Below are 17396 nucleotides of genomic sequence, written 5' to 3' on the forward strand. Positions count from 1 at the left end.
TGCATCAAGACTTTGTTTGGATATTTAATGTTCATTATTTTCTTCTCTGTTTTTGCCTGGGAGAAAAATATATTTTAGTCGTTCTAAATTCATCATGTAACTTTCTTCTAATTATTTTAGTTAGCAAAAATGTTTTTTCACATCTAGTTTTATTTTTATTTTTAGTTCACTATAATAACCTTGATTCTCGAGCTATGTACGTTTATCACTCGTTTTACTTTGAAAAGACACGCCGGAAATGACTTCTTTAATTCAGAGCAGATTACTAGCGGTCCCATCCAGCTGATAGCGGAGCAAATCTTCCTGAGTTCAGTTTGCCCTGTGCGCACGGAGGGCTCAGGGAGCTCCAGCATCCCGCGGAGACGCACCAGAGAACCTGAAGCGTCTGCGTCCTGATCCGGGCCCGGAGGAGCGCAGCGGGGCGGCAGCGTCTGCAGACTCCGATGAACGCACAACAGTCAGCAGGGGAGCAATCTTTGAGTAAGACTTCAGCGCTGATACCGAGATGAAGGCGGCCAGCAGACAGGGCAACATGACCGTGGAGAAGCTGAACGGGGACATGAACCGGAGGCCGAGCTACCCCGGAGAGCTGCGGGCCAAACACGCCAACATGTCAACTAAGATCTGGGTGAAAGTGGCGATGGCGATCGCCTATTTCCTCTGCGTGTCCGTGGCCGCGTTCATCCTGGTCATTTACTACGTGTTCTTCTGGACGCCGGGCAAAGCGGACAACATCACCGCGACACCGAACCAGAACCCGAACCAGAACGTGTGCCTGGCGAAGCCTTGATGACTTTTACAGCACGCACGCACGCACGCACGCATTAAATAAGTGACTGCACACACCTGACACAAGGATGCGGCGGCGGCGGATGGATGGATGAGAGATGACGGCACACAGACAGACATGACTGCATCCAGAGTTTGGGATGCTGACTGAGGACCTGAGGGAGGACAGAGGGGGGCAGGTGCTGCCGGGATGCATCAGTGTTCCGCATGCAGGATGCAGGTGGAGAGGAGGAGGAGGGGATTTTTCTTTCCAGCTTCACCCCAACACCCAGTCCTGAGGGGGTTTATGGTTTTTTGTTTTTCATTTCACTGAACTCGTCTGTCCAATGAGAGCAAGCCTTAGGAACACACACCTGGCATCTTTTAGGGCTGCTTCCCTCTGATTTGTGGCTGTGTGCCTGTAAATGTTGGTTATTCTGAGAGTCACGCTTACATCCTTTAAATCATGGATGGATTAGGTGAAGCAGGACTCCTGGGTGCAGACATGCAAAAGGTCCCGCACTCCTCTGGGACTCCCCGTGAGGTGTCGCAGGTAAATGAGTGCTGCAGTTAAATTTCAGTAATCACTTCTCAGGCTGAGTCCTGACCACTGAGAGCAGATATCGCACTACAAAATGACAGATTGAAGAAGGTCCTGCATCTGAATGCCACATCCTCAGCAGAGGTCACATTATTTCTTTATCGAACGCTGTCTGCTGAAGCTTTTAATGTTCCAGGACCTGGTGATTTTTCTCTCTTATGTGACTCTTCATTGAATGTGTTTGAGTTTTAGGTGGATGACAGGAAAAACCCTCTGGGTTCTGAGAGCATACAGTATGTTGCATGCTTTCATTTCTTCCATCATATTCTAAGCAAAACAAATAACAGAAAAATTAAGTCTCTAGATCACTCGTTATGATGTGCAGCTAACCAGAAACAGGGATTATTTTTCTGCTGCTCCTTCTATAAGTGAGATCACAGATGCTACTTCTTTAAATTACCCACCATACATTCAGACCATTCAGTCTGAGATTTCGGTGTCTTTTTCACACTTGTCCTAGCCTCTTAGTGTAAATCTAACCAATGTCTGTGCCCAGTTGGTCGCCCATGAGTCCATCCGTGCTTTAACTCTTTCACGTTCCTGTGAAAATTGGACCTCTCCTGTTCACTTCCAGCTCTGTATTTTACACTCTGGCAACCTGCTAGAGTAGCTTTGCATGATCAGCAGTTCAAAATAATCTTTATTTTTCCCACATGGCCTTGTTGAAGCCCCTCAGCTCATCAATTCTCTTCTAATTGGCTGCCCAATGCAAACAGCAGGTGGATGGGACCTGTACCTGAGAGCTCTCTCTCACTCTCTATGACATCACAGAGAGCTGAGGGGGAAAAAACCGCCTGAACATGCACTGACCTCCTTATTTGAAACTTTGTCCGTGTTGAATATGAGCATCCAGCACTGGGACAGGAGATATATGCCAAAAAAACCAGGAAAACCATAAGAGGTCCCCTTTGAAAATTCACTTTATACACCAATGCTCCACCTTATGGAAGCTTAGAAATCATGAGTGTGCCCTGATCCTTTAAACATCCTGGAGAACATCCCAGCAGACCCCTCAACCCCCGAAGCTGATCCCAGAGAAACCTCATTAGAAAACCCCACCAAAGAACTCTCAAACCCCCCACAAGAGTGCTTGAGCCCTAAACCCCAGCCTACAAACCCCTTCAGGAACCCCTGCAACTCCTCAAGGACCCTGCTCTGCACTAATGGAGACTTCTTTTTTTCATGCCTATAGAGGACTTTCTGGTTTTTCTCTTTTTTCACAGCAGAATGCTGTTTTTATTCAGGTATCTAGAGGAACTTAAAGCGATACTGTACTGTAGCAGAAGTAGCCTAAATTGTGATCTTCGGTAGCTTGTAGCCGTATGAAATGCAAGGTGATCACTCTCAGTAGTTGCAGCAGTTTTACCTTTTTAGAGCCATCTTTGTTGTCTTGCACAGAATGACCGTTAATTCTCAATGCAGTGTCACATTTGTACCTCTTCTTCTCGATGACACGCTTTGTTCACCTCACTTCCTTCTTCAGAATTTAGGCTAAATCTACTAGACTGTTTTATTAACAATGTAGCCTTGAGAATTTATTGTTATGATATGATAAACTATGCATTTATTCCAGTGTGGGTGTGTTGTCTTTCTGTCAGCAGTTGAGCAAAAACAGGCGACGGGGCGGGCAGCTTGGTGTCGTCCTGTGCTGAAATAACGCAGGGACATTTTACTGAAAAGGCCAAGCTGACGTCAGGGGAGTGCTGGCCTGCATCTGAAACAACACAGCCTCCACTTTCACTATAAATCAGAGCCGTTAGATACTCCAGATTACCTGGAAATAACACTTGTGTGAGGACATCTGGCCTCTTCAGTGTGAAAGCTGCTTGGCCCTCTCCTCACTGACCTTTCTCATGTTTATCTAAGTAGAGTGCTTTGGTAACCGAAGACTGTCGGTGGATGCTTCTCTGATGATTAAAAAGGTTGTCAGAGAACAGGAGCAGGATGCAGTGACACGTCCTGTTTAATGTGCATCGTTTTTTTCTTTTTGGATAAACAGCATGTAGAGATCAGTAGGAGTAGGCCGTGCCGACATCAACCTGTGCTTTAACCTGTCAGACTTATAGACTGTATGTAAAAGTTGGATATAAACCACCGTGAGGTCATCCACCGATTTAGGATTCCATGTTTGGAAGCCTAAAAATGTTATATTTTCCTAACCATGTGCAGAAACAGATACCTGCTGATTATTTCTAAGCAACAGACTAAAATAAACTATTGACGTTCACTCACTTAAAGTGCAGCCCAAACTTGCCTGGGCTGATTTACACAGTCGACCATATACTTAGTCATATATTTGCATTAAAAATGCTCCATTAGGCATCAGCAGCACAAACACGGTGACGAAGTCCAGTTCAGTGACTGAGTGATTTAGCGAAAGTGAGGCCCAACAGGACAGAGCAACTACAGCGCCCTGTTAATCAAAGTGGCCACACCCCTAATTTTAACCCTTAACAGTTTCCAGATAGAGGAGTTATAGAGTAATTCACCCACTGTACAGATGTTATGAGAGGCCAAAACTCTTTGAACCAGACTATATGTATAATTGTTACCACTTTAAAGCCCGCCTCGAGTGGCCGTTAGAGGAACTGCATTTTTTTTGCACCTCCGCGTTTTGCATTTTTATTATTTTTATTATATTCCCAGAGTTTGCAGAGTTGAAATGATTGCGTACCTTTCAGTTGGATGCTTTGCGGCGCAGGTGGCTCTTATTAATGCTGGAAATGTTCCCTCAGCGTTCTCTCCCACTATAACAGCTAGTAGAGTAGTAACAGCCAAAAAGATCACAGGTTGGATTTTCTATGGAAAACGAACTGTCCAGGAGTTAATGTGGACAGATTTTTCTGCCTAATAATGCCAAAATAATATTATTTATCACAGCTTTTCAAATAAAAATGGTTCAAATCGATATGGAGGAAAGCAGGAAGAGCACAGAGGAGATTTGTGGAAGCAGAGGATTGGCGTGACAGATGCTAAGAATAGATGTGGTGACCTCTAGAGCGAGCAGCCAGAAGGACAAGAAGAACTACCGAGCTATTATGCTGTGCTGTTTGAGATCACAGTGACTTCCAGCCATGATGCACCATTATGCACGCACATTAAAGAGAGATGGTTGCCATTCTAAAACATTAACATCTTTCTGCAGCTATTACCGTAAAATGTTAGTTATGACAGTTGTAAATCACATTTTACTGCAAAGCTGTAGAGAAACGGTGGCAAAGTTTTTAATGCTGAGGCAGCAGGATCAGTCAGGGTCGCAGCTCCTTTCCCTCCTCCTGTCACGTGCCCCTGAGAAACGGGACTGAACTGCAGGCTGCTGCTGCAGTGTGACTGCACAATGGGCTGCGCTTAAACACTAAAACTTTACTGAGCACCTAGCAGAGCCATCCTCTGAAACCATCAACCCCCTAAATAAAAGTAAAACTGCAATTAATGGGAGTCGCAGAGCTAGACTTGTTTCTTTCTTTCGGGAAAATAATAAGCTCTGCTGTGTGGTGCAGACCGTTAGAGTTAGTTCTGGAGTGTTTTTCCAGTGTGATGAGCATCAGCAAACCTCTTTCTAACAAAAGCCTTTATTGGCTGATCAATAGTCCAAATAAACAAAATCACACGGTAGCACAAAGTAGAATCCGATGGAAACGCATATAATTCAGACAGGGATAAAGGCCAGTTGAAGGCAATCAGGGAACAGAAGAAGCACAAAGACAGGAATTAAAAACAAAAACACAACACAGCAGAAAACCAACCTAAAATAACCTCAAGACAAATAACTGACAGCATGATAACAGAGACAGGAGAGGCACTGAAACGCTGACAGACTGGGACACAGTGGGCAAACTGGGGACTGCAGGACAAACCGAAAATATCAACAAAGTCAAAGCAGGAAATAAAAATCAATTAAGCGTGAAACCTGCACAGCTGTCATGGTGGTCAGAGGACGTTTTTTTTTCTTTTTTCCTGCAACTGTGTGTCAATAAAAGCTAAAGTGTGACATTTTTCTGATGCTACAAAGCATCTTTTTATATTTACGGTCTCACGCTGAATTATAATCAGCTGAAACACAGGATGGGCTCTCAGAACTAAAAAATGTCAGCGTGCGCTTCATCCCACCCATACAGCTCTTGTTAACCCGCGTTTTCCCCTGGATTAGGAATAAAAGAGAAACACATGAGGCCAATAAGCAGCTGTGCTCGAGCCAGCTCGCTCTCATCACCGTTTACGCACACACAAAATCTCATCAGAGTGGGCTCCAGGGAGTTTCCTCTATCTATTATTTGTAGCGGCTCAGGGCAGAGCGTGTGACAGTGCGCGGGTCGCCGTGCCTCCCTCGATCAATAATTAAATTAACAGCTGAGGTTGTCAGCGCTTGTTCCTTCTCACAAGCTGCAGACGAGCCTCGCATGACTCAGCAGAGCTCGCCATCCTGTCCGAACCGCAGCAGCAACAAGCAGCAAAGGCCGTGCTGCATGCAGCCTGAGCCAGCTGTTCGCACATCTGCATCAGCCTCTGGGTTCAGTGATTCCTCCCTTTCTCTTGTCATCTTTGCTCTCCATGCTCCCGAAACAGCAGCCCACATGGAAAAATGTAAGAGTCGACATTCATCATTCATTTATGGCAGTTTTAATCCGCAGGAACTGTGCACTTCATAATATTCTCCAAAATAGACTCAAAGCAGTTGGCTGATCAGTTTCTGTCATCGTTCTTAAACTTTCTAAGTGCAGAAAAGGCCGTTTGAGGAAGTGAAACATGAGATAACAGAATAGTTTTCATCATTACACTGATAAACACATAGGTCAGCTACTTCACTTCAACAGTATTTCACAGGATACAGCAAACATCACACTCTTTTCGTGTTATTTCTAAATCCGGAGCTTCTAACTACACTTTATTACCAAAAGTATTCACTCATCCATCCAAACCACTGACTTCAGGTGTTCCAACCACTCCCAGGGCCACAAGTGTATAAAATCAAGCACCGAGGCATGCAGACTGCTTCTACAAACATTTGAATGAGTTGCTCTCAGGAGCTCGGCGAATTCCACCGTGTGACTGTGAGAAGATCCCACTTGTGGAACAAGTTCAGTCGTGAACTTTCCTCGCTACTAAATATTCCACAGTCAGCTGTTAGTGGTATGAATGCCGACGCTTCACTGGCTGATGAGCTGAACACGTTTTATGCTCGCTGCGCACATGGAGTGCACCAGTGAAGACAATGCCTTCATCATCACAGAGCATGCAGTGAGGAACACCTTCAGGAGGGTGAACACCAGGAGGGCAGCAGGACCAGATGCAATACCTGGCCAGGTTCTGAGAGCCTGCGCTGACCAGCTAGCACCGGTGTTCACAGAGATCTTCAACCTCTCCCTGGCCCAAGCTGTGGTTCCTATGTGCTTCAAAGAGTCCATCATTGTCCCTGTCCCAATGCCACAATGACTACCGTCCAGTAGCACTGACTTCAATTGTGATGAAGTGTTTTGAAAGACTGATGAGAGATCACATCACTTCTTCACTTCCTGCCACCATCGACTCACTTCAGTTTGCTTACCGGACTAATCGTTCCACAGACGACGCCATAGCTCACCTGCTCCACACATCCCTGAGTCACCTGGACACTGGCAGAGGGAATTATGTTAGGATTATGTTTGTGGACGTTCAGCACAATAATTCAATCTAAACTTTTCACGAAGTTGACGGATCTAGGACTCAGCTCATCACTGTGTCAGTGGATCCTCAACTTCCTCACAGACAGACCCCAATCAGTGAGGGTGGGAAAACAAGTCTCCCCCTCCATCTCACTCAGCACTGGAGCGCCTCAGGGCTGTGTTTTAAGCCCCCTGCTGTACTCACTGTACACTTATGACTGTATAGCCACATCAGACACCACCTCCATTGTCAAGTTTGCTGACGACACTGCTGTTGTGGGCCTGATCTCCGACAACATCGAGACGGCCTACCTGGAGGAGATTAGGAACCTGGAGACCTGGTGCCAGGAGAATAACCTCCTCCTAAACATCAGCAAGACTAAGGAGCTGATCGTGGACTTCACTACAAAGCAGGCGAGGAATTACAAACCCCTCATCATCAGTGGCACGCCAGTGGAGAGAGTGGACAGTTTCCGATACCTGGGTGTCCACATCACTCAGGACCTGTCATGGTCCTGTCACATCAACACCCTGGTTAAGAAAGCCCGTCAGCGTCTCTTCTTCCTCAGAAGACTTAGAGACTTCCATCTGCCACTGAGGGTGCTAAAGAACTTGGTGCAAGTCCAAAGCTAGGAAGATTATGATGGACCTCTCCCATCCCAACAATGGACTCTTCTCACTGTTGAGGTCTGGGAAGCGCTTCTGCTCCCTTAAGGCCGAAACAGAGAATGAAGAGGAGCTTCTTCCCCCAGGCTATTCGGGCCCTGAACCAGGTGTAGGACTGGACTCTCCCACACACATCACATCACCACACGCACTCTGGTTTTTCTTCTTGCACACTTCCTATAATATATAATTTCTTTTGACTAATAACATCTTGCGTAAACTGTTATTTGCACATTTTTATTGTAAATTTCTAAGTTGAAGCTGTAAATTTTTGTAGTAACCTGTAAATTTTTTCTGTAAATCTTACTGTAAACCTACTGTCATTTAATGGTCGGGCACTGCACAGCTACAAGCGTTTCACCTCATGTCATACTGTGTATGGTTGTGTGTGTGACAAATACAATTTGAGTTATTATAATACATTGGAAGCAACTGGGAATGACAGCAGCTCAGCCATGAAGTGGGAGGCCACAGAAAATTACAGAGTGGGGTCAGTGGATGCTGGGAGCGCATGGTCCGCAGAGGTCGCCGACTTTCTACAGAGTCAGTCGCTAACGAACTCCAAACTTCATGTGGCTTCAGATCAGCTCAAGAACAGTGCATAGTCATGTGATGAGCAGCTGCATCCAAGCCTTACATCATATGCTGACTGCCACTGGACTCTAGAGCAGTAGAGACGGATTATGGTGTGGAGTCGTTTTGGTTCCATACAACTTCATGCTCCCAGCTTTGTGGCAACAGACTGTGCACCAGTGCACCAAGCAAGGTCCATAAAGACATAGACAAGCGAGTTTGGTGTGGAAGAACTTGCCTGCAAAGTCCTGATCTCAACCTGATAGAAGGCTTTTGGATGAATTAGGGTGAATACTGACAGCCAGGCCTTCTCCTCCAGCATCATTGTCATAAATACGCTTCTGGAAGAATGGTCAGAATTCCCATAAACACTTCTCAACCTTGTGGAAAGACTTCCCAGAAGTGTTAAAGTTGTTATAGCTGTAAATGGTATGCTGATATCATATGAAACCCTGTGGATTAATAATGGGATGTCACTGAAGCTCATGCGCGTGTGTAGGCAAAACATTTAACAAATGCATCCTTCACAGTTTCAGTTGTGTTTTTAATTGTGCTTCATTGGGGCATGCTTTCTATTTATTTAAATATTTAGCAATATCACCTCAAAATATTTCATTAGTGTCAGAAATACAATTTTCTGCTCTTTGTTTTGATATATATGCTGTGGGTACAGTATTGTGTTCATTCATCATTCCTTTATATTTTGCCTCCAAGTAGCCAGACTTTCTTGAGGAACAGATCTCCAGGCCAACAACAACAACAACAACAAAAAACAACAACATTTGAAAAGGTCTCAAGATGCTTTTTGAACTCAATACAAGGTTTGGAGTTTAAAGAAATATTTCAGGAGCATTCTGAATGTTTTATCTTTTGCAGAATTTATTTTGGATGTATGTGGATTAGCATTTTTTTGCCGAGTTTTTGTTCCTTGTTTGCTTTTAGTGCGTGTTTCATGCTATATTTTTCTTTTGATTGTTTCTTTTCTTACCTTGAAAAATCTTTTGAGCTTTTACACCATGACTATTTCTGTTTTACTGCACAGGCATTTTTCACAGTACAAATGACAACAATAAATGTCTGATTTTATGGTTTTGCATTTACAGTCTACAGGCAGCAAAACCTGGAATTTGTGACGTCTTATGAAACAGGCCAGACTACATTTTACATTTCACCTTTGTCCAATATACATTTGACCCCCTGTTAAAGTAATTAGATGCCCAGTGAACACTGGAAGGATTGATGATGAAGTCCTGCTTTGTACCATCCATTCAGGGCTTTCATTACCTCATAAGAGGATGTAAACCAGCGAGGCGGCTCGACAAACTGCTGACCTGTGGATTCATTTAAGAAAGCTGTTTGAGCAGCTTCACATTTTAATCACAGAGTCCAACCTGTAGTCCCTCAGATGTTGGTGCCTTTACTTTCCTCCACACTTCTTTAATGCAGTGAAACATGAGAAAACCATCTGTTCTCAGTTTATAAAACACAGCTGAGATCTGGTTAACTATATCTTTTCCCTAAGAGTTAGAAACCACAATGAGAGGAAAAGCAGGAATTGTAAAGGACAAATGTGATTTCGCTGTATAAAGGAAATTAGTAAATATAGATTTATCTATACATGCAGAAGCAAAGCTGGAAAAGAGGAGCATGCTCAGCAAACACACACGTCTCCCAGGACAAACAAAGCCTGTAAATAAGCTGGAGAGACACCAGAAAATGAGCAAAGTATTGATCCAAATCTGCAATGGGACACAAAAAAGCTGCTACTTAAAATGTAACAAATTTGCTTCCACTGCAGAAATAAATGATCAAACTCTCGCTGAAAGAAACCTCTAGTTATATAAATTTCTGCTAAGGCTGCAAGTGAAGTTATAATCAGCTGATTGTCATTAGAGGTTAGCAGGTTAAGAGATTAATGTAGGTTTTTCCTCAACATATTAATACAGTAAGCAAGACTATCTAAATGGGAAGATGTTTCCACCGAGAGAAACTCTCAAAGGTGACCTTTCCTGCTCATTTCCAGCTCCGTGTGTTTAGGTTTCAGGGACATTTAATATGATCACCGACTACTGTAACAGTAAATATATGACAGAAAATAAGGGTGACGTGATAGTTTCATCTCCAGACAATGAAACCGGGAACAGAAGAGGTGTATGCACTTAGTATTGGCAGAAGAAATCTGGTAAATGCATCATATGAAAATTTGCTGTTCAATAATAAAACATTCACAGAAACGTACGTCTTTGAGAGTAAAATAAAACTTCACATTTTAGTTCACAAATTTCATTATTATTTTTAGCATTTCTGAAACTAATAATGACATGACTCTATTAGCAAAGCTTGACTGCTTGACAGAGCAGTGTGTGCATTTGATCACTAGGGGTCAGTGTTGTGCAGATGAAACTGCAAAGAGACTGAGGTAATATCCTGGCTTTTACAGTGACGAGGGGAATGTGGTTAATGACGTAATGGTGCCGTTTACTTGTTTTTAAACAAGATTACAAATGTTTTTAAAAGTTGCAATTAATTCTCAATGTTAAGTAAAAATTTACATAATTATAGATTTACATTTTTCTTTAGTAGCTAAAGTTGAAAAGTGATACTGCAGAAAAATATGTTCATCCATCCATCCATCCATTCATTCATTCATTCTAATCCAGATCAGCCTGATGCTGCTGGAGCCTGTCACAGGGTGAGAGGCGGAGTACACCCTGGACAGCTGGCCAGTCTATCACAGGATTATTATACATTATTTAATCATTTTTATTGAGTTCTGCTTCACTGATGTTGCTGGTTGAGGTCAAGCTATCATAATGCAATTTACCCTGTTGTGTAGTTTAATCTGTAGCAGCACAGGAAATTCTGATGAGATCATCATATACATGGAAACTAATAACTTGCTGCTGAACCATGAGTTTACATGGTTCATGGAATATTTCACTCTTATCATTTCAACTAAATAGACATGATTTTACGTGGAATCAAATATGATCAATCAGTATATACTAGAAAAGATCTGTAATTGACAGTATGTTGCATTTACATTTTCTGAAGTAAAACCATTAACTTTATGTTTGTATAGTCAAAAATGTTAGATTTTTTTTTATATATAAACCCAGTTACTAGTTTAACAAACTGGTTTATTTGCATAGTAAAAAAAATTTTCACATTATGAATGGACTGAAAATACAAAATATTGCATAAATTACAAAGTAAAATTCAACAGTACTTTTCTCTTATTTTAACTGGATTAATTACTTGGACAGTATTTGAACTTATTATTGGGTGACATTGTTGTTTATACAGATTTAAACATCTTTATTAAATATAAAAAGAAATCTGTAAAAACAGACATTTTTCATGTAACTTAAAAATATCTGTATTTTAATTTACATGATTTTATTTTTTTTAAATACAACAAAAAATTGATTATTATTGTACATTTCGGGGGATTAATTATTCTTTGAGCTTTTTTTGTACCACAGATGTGATATAAAAGCTTAATTTGTTTTTTAAAAGTCTCTGTCTTCAGATGGCAACATAGCAAAATCAGGGCTTTCAGTGGCAGATTAATGAATATGGTTGTTTATACAGTCCTAATTCATCTTAATGCCAAACAGAGACACCTTCTCTGGGTCGTTCTCGCTGCACTGCGGTGCTGCTCGGCATCACTGGGGTGTTTTTTTCTGGACGGTAAGCATACTGTTGCAGTCCCCTTTAACAAACTCGTGAGCAGCTCTGAACCAGCTGTGATGGAAATGGTGAATTCACAGATCCCCAGAGTATGCAGATATGTTATTCTGGGATAAGGTGAGGATGTTCTGTTTCAGACACAGCTTGTCTGGGCTGTTCTCACTGCAATGCGGTGCTGAAGCTCAGCAGAGAAAAACAGTTCTTCTTTGTGAATGTTTAGCAAACATTTGCTTTAGCTGCTCTAAATTACCCTGAACTATCCCTCTGTTGCCCTGAAGCTTCTTATGGATGATCACCTCCACCTGCAGACTGTCACATATCTGCACTCCTCACTGTGCAGCTAGCTCTCTCCTATCTCTCCGCCCACCTTCCTCGCTTTCCTCATCTCCTACAGCAGCAACAGCAGCAACAGCTGCAACGCGATGACTTGTCCCTGAACTTATACTGAGGAATGATGTCGCTCCAACTTTGCCTGGCACAGAAAGTCAAATTGCATCCAAGTATCTGTTCTCAAGGCTGTAGTCCCACCTATCCATCACCACCTCTGCATCACACAGGGCCCAATAGGAGCCTGGCGCTGTATCAGCAAGTTTTGTTCCCGTCTCTCCTGGTGAATCATCAACCAACCCCATTTGCCACAGTTTTATTTACTAAAGTTAAGATAAAACCTACCATATGACCTCATAGTGAGGTTGTTTGTCCCTGTTATTGATTGAATTGTCTCTGTTTTATCAGAATTTACTGCATATTCTACATATTAATGCATGTACGTATGTGTGCCTGCATTGCTTGGACATGGTAGATTAAAAAAACAAAACAAAACTAGCCACCCCCCAAAAATATATTTGACAACAGCATGGTAAAACTGGAATTTCTGTTTTTGGTGTGGGACCCCAGTATTTTTAGTGGCCCTCTATGAAAAAATTCTGGAGGTGCCTCTGCATGAGACTCCATCAGTCCCGCAAATATGACGATTGGCTACATTTGTAAAACAGACTGTTTTATACCACTGTGTTTAGTCACTGTAACATTAAAACACACTCTACTGCCATGAGATCAATACATTTCTTCTAAAAATTGTATTTTTTTGTTCGTTTCTCTTGTTGTAACCTTACATTAACTCTCAAGATATAAACTTAGACAATTCTCTTATGGAAAGCATCTTGAAGTGGTTAGCAAAGGGGTTTACTGAAAGGTTCAAATTCCCAGGTTGGCTGAGACCTTTCTGGAGGTTTGGAGTTTAGATGTTCTCCCTGTGCCCTCGTGGGATCTCTTCTGTTACTCCAGCTTCCTCAAACAGTCCAAAGGCATGCATGTTAGGTTAGCTGGTGATTTTAAAGCAGCTGGATGTAAGGTATATGGAGAGTGCAGAGCAAATCTTTGTCATGCCAAGAAGAAGCCGTATGTGAACATATCATTGTGTTACAGCAGCGGGATAAAGAATAAAAATAGTGCAGTCTACCGGTGGGAGGTAATGTTTACCAACCACAAAGAAGAAGAAAAAAAGCCGAAGAAGAGTCGTCTCCCGGTAGCCCGTCGCTAACTCGGTTTCCATGGAGATTGGTTTCAGTTTCCCGGATGTTCCAGTTTCCTCTGTTCAACATGGCGTCGGGAAAGTAAGACTTCGGCTAATATCACACAGTTTGCCCTGAAGTTAGTCCGCTCCCGCCCTTCTGATTTTTGGAGAGTTTCCAAGTACGTCGCGGGGTCGGCAGAAAAAGTTTTCCTGGGACATCCCTGGTAAGTATCCCCGCGTGGCTCTGACTTCGGTTACCGGACCGTGCTGTGGGTTAGCTTGTGGCGCGTCTCCGCTCCCCGCTGAGCCGCTAACGGAGGCTAGCGTTAGCTGCGCTCTGGTCGGTCCGGCCAGTCCGGGTGTGAGGATACCGGAGCAGCCTCCTTGAGTCTGCTCTCCTTGTGTTTGTGTGTTAGCTGATGAATCACTCAAAGCGTAGACTAAAGCGAATCGTGTCTGAGCTGTGGAAAAAAAAATCTGAGGGCCACTTGTGAAAGTTGTTAAACAATTAAAATGTGAAGCTAACTTTAGGTTCAAACTGTCTTCCTTTGCTAAGATCTCATAAGCTCACAGGATGGTTCATTTTTGCACACCCAGGAGACAAACGGGTTCTGGTAACTCTGAGTCTGCTAGTCTGCTTTCCGATAAGTTCAGCTGGTTCCTGATAATCAGGATCACGGTGAACTTCCGTTTTCACCTGTGAAGGAGGACTGAGTTGTTTGTGTGGGCAGGCTAAAGCAGGAAAATAGGATATTAAGCTGCTCCCTCTCTCTCTCTCTCTCTCTCGTGCATGAATGAATTCTCCTTTTTAGTCTCTTTTCCCCCTCCCGCTTCTTTTCCTCTTGGCTGGCGGATGTCATGTTATGGATTGCATTTGTGTTGTGCTTCATGAGTGTGCAGTAAGAGGAAAGGGGGTTTGTGTTTGTAAGGTCGTGCGGTTGGTGCTGGGCACACCATACATTCCTGGGATGCCAGAGAAGCTGTACGAAAGGGTCATTCCTCTCTCTCACATATGCACCATTCCCAAACAGCAGCGGGAGCATCTACATCATATATGGCAAAATATTCATCAGGAATATTCACGTGTTAAGTTGCGAGATGGGATGCAGCTGCAAGACAGCTGATATCCATCTACTAGTAAGTAAGATAAACAGTTAAGTTTATCTGCTGGAGAGTTCAAAGGCAGTGTAATGAAAAGGTGAAAGTCTTTTAAAAAGATGTTAGTGTTTATAACACAGAAGTGGGAACAGATAACAAGAAAAGTACATTTAAATAAACTGTGGGTACATGAGGATAGGATTTAGGCCAAAGTCTTTTAACAGTATCAGCTCAGAATTTCACAATCAGTACAGCCATATTGAAAAGTTATATTTTTGTTAGATAGTAGCTAACTGACTAATATCTGTAATTACGACAACTACTACAACTATTGTAATTACAACTAATATCTAAATTACAGCATCAACTGAATCTGAAAGAAACAAATGGCAAGTTTACTGGAAAAATTGGACATGTGTGTGTTTTCTTTGAGTGAACAAAAACACAGCATATGTGCTGAATATGAATCTAACAGTGTTGAGATAACATGGTTTTAAAATACCTTGTTAGGTCCCTGATAATTTTAAAATTATACAAACCAAAGCCCAAAGGGACAGGTGAAAGGAAGTAATTAGCTTTTCTAGCAGAAAATGTTTGAGTTGTGTTTACTTTTTCGGGTTTCCAGAACGGCTTTAATAAAAAGCATCTTCTTCTGTCTGCTGCTAGTTGTAGAAACATTGGAATTGTCTGCTCTGTGGTGAAAAACGAGGAGCCAACTGAGGTAATCAAACAGGAAAAACAGGCTGGCAGGTTAAACAGTCATCCTCACTGACATGATATGTGGACCAGATAAACCAAATCCACGCAGGTCATAGAAGCAGCAGACAACCAACAAGTGGAAAAATAAACGACTTTGTGTGGCAGACAAGGGGCATATAGAGAGTCTGTTGGGAAAGGAGCATAAAGTGTATGCTGCTGTTTGGTTTTTGTTTGTTTTTCCTTAAAGTAGGATATCAGTATTATACTTTATTATCATCCTGAAAGGAGGCTCTAGTTGGCTCTCCCTGCAGAGTAAAAGAGGGGGTTTTGTGGTACCCTGGAGGTTTCTCAAAAAGCCTTTATCCCAGTATAAATAATCAAAACTGGTCCCAAAAGATGCCGCTTAGTGTTTATTCTGCTTGCTGGCAGGAAACTTATAATACTACCTGGCAGGATAAATACATTTAACAACACTTTTTTACTTTAATTTTACTACTTCATAATAATTTCCTTTGGCTAACACAACAATAAACTACAATGTCTGCGGGTAGAAGTCTGTTGGGAACCATTGCTACATCCATCTCTCCTTCATTTCCTGCCTTCAGTGCCTGCTGGCACTATGTAACAGGGCCAAACCTAAGAGAGCCCTGCCAGTTTCAGTCACTGACTAGCAGTTTCACTGGCTGAAATGAAACCTGTTCCTGAATTTATTCCCAAGACCATATGATTTATCGAAGTGCTGTGACTCATTACTGATGATGATTGAAATGATGACACAGATCTTTGGGGGGACAAAACAAAACTAGAACTTTTGGCCTATGGGTTAGAAATGTGTCTGGAGAAGGAAGAATAAACCGACGTATAGTAAAGCATGATCATGGCTCAATGATGTCAGAGACTTCTTTGATTCCTCAGGTAATGCAAAAGCCTACAAAGTATAACAGGCAACATGTAGTAAGTAAAATATCAGAAATCCTGGAAGAAAATGTAATGCTGTCAGTGAGGAATCATTGATGGACCTTTCAGTAGTAGTACAGTGACCCAAGCATACCTCAGAATATTAGCTTTGGGTTTCAGAAGAAGATAGATAGTGTCTGTCTGAACCATTAATATGGAGAAGCTGTGGTGGGACTTGACTAAGGTAGTTAGAAAGAAGAGTACTTATAGTTACACACTTTGAGGTGCTGTTTTATGCAAAGTTTACTGGACAAAGCTAGACAAACTTCTTCCATAATAAAGGCCCATTTGGCAGCTATTTCAGTGTGCAATGTAGGCTTTGGTGATAAACCTGCTGGACATTGAATTTATGCCAACAAACCTAATACACAATGGGGCTAAAGAGTTTTTGCTTCTAACTGTATTTAGCAGTAAAGAAGAGGCATTCAAAAATATGTCTGATCACTCACTATATGCTACTTTTTTCAAATTCCTCTGTAGTTTCTGTATTTCCTTTGCTCATATTTATAATGCAAGCTGCAGTACCTAAAATCTACTGAGTTTGAAGGATTCACTCCAAGCAGATTTAAGAGTTTTTCTTGATTCCTGGCCAGTTTTTAGGTGAATCACAGCAGAGGAGTCGAGCCATAAAGGTGGAAATGATCAGAAATCACAGATGACTGTTGACAGATGTGTCCAGCAGGAGACAGAGCTGCTGGCAGGAGGGATGTTGTCATTGCTTTGATGCGAACTGACCAGAAGGGCCCGAATGCAGCTGCTGTTCAGGCTTCTTCTGTGAAGTCCAAACAGCTTTCACAGCGATGTACAAGGTGATGGCTGGAGGCAAAAGGGCAATAACAGGCAGGAGCATGAGGTGTGTGGGGGATTTGTTATTGAGTAAGAAAATGATGGTATTGGGGGGCAAAAAAAATAAAGAAACAATTTTCTGGTGTGGTCTGAGTAAAGGGCAACAGGGTGTCTATTTCAAAAAAGAGATCAGAAAGTTGCAGCCACTATGTTTCCAGGTATGAAACTTTGAAGACATGACGGCTGTCTGGCACATTTGATTACATTTGACTAGTCTGCGATGCCACCACCTATGGCCACGAGCTGTGGGTAGTGACCGAAAGAACGAGATCGCGGATATAAGCGGCAGAAATGAGCTTCCTCCGAAGGGTGGCTGGCCTCTCCCTTAGAGATAGGG

At 42.5% G+C, this 17396-nt stretch overlaps 2 protein-coding genes across 2 annotated transcripts in view; both read left to right on the forward strand.

Annotated features, from left to right (window-relative positions):
* Window positions 1–157: 157 nt before the first annotated feature.
* LOC102306325 (putative transmembrane protein INAFM1) lies at window positions 158–2936 on the forward strand. Its single transcript, XM_005932630.2, has one exon. The coding sequence runs from the start codon at window positions 506–508 to the stop codon at window positions 788–790; it is 285 nt and encodes a 94-aa protein (XP_005932692.1). The 5' UTR covers window positions 158–505; the 3' UTR covers window positions 791–2936.
* Window positions 2937–13465: 10529 nt separating this feature from the next.
* pak4 (p21 protein (Cdc42/Rac)-activated kinase 4) overlaps window positions 13466–17396 on the forward strand; it is a 45507-nt gene continuing 41576 nt past the window's right edge. The window contains exon 1 of the mRNA XM_005932631.3: window positions 13466–13683. The gene's annotated coding sequence lies outside the window, so the exon portion shown is untranslated. The remainder of the gene's footprint in view (window positions 13684–17396) is intronic.

This window comes from Haplochromis burtoni, unplaced genomic scaffold (genome assembly GCF_018398535.1).
Source record: "Haplochromis burtoni strain Fernald_Lab_line unplaced genomic scaffold, NCSU_Asbu1 Contig_153, whole genome shotgun sequence".
NCBI lineage: Eukaryota > Metazoa > Chordata > Actinopteri > Cichliformes > Cichlidae > Haplochromis > Haplochromis burtoni.

Coding starts and splice junctions, on each gene's coding strand:
- LOC102306325 (XM_005932630.2), top strand. CDS start 506: ATGAAGGCGGCCAGCAGACAGGGCAACATGACCGTGGAGAAGCTGAAC.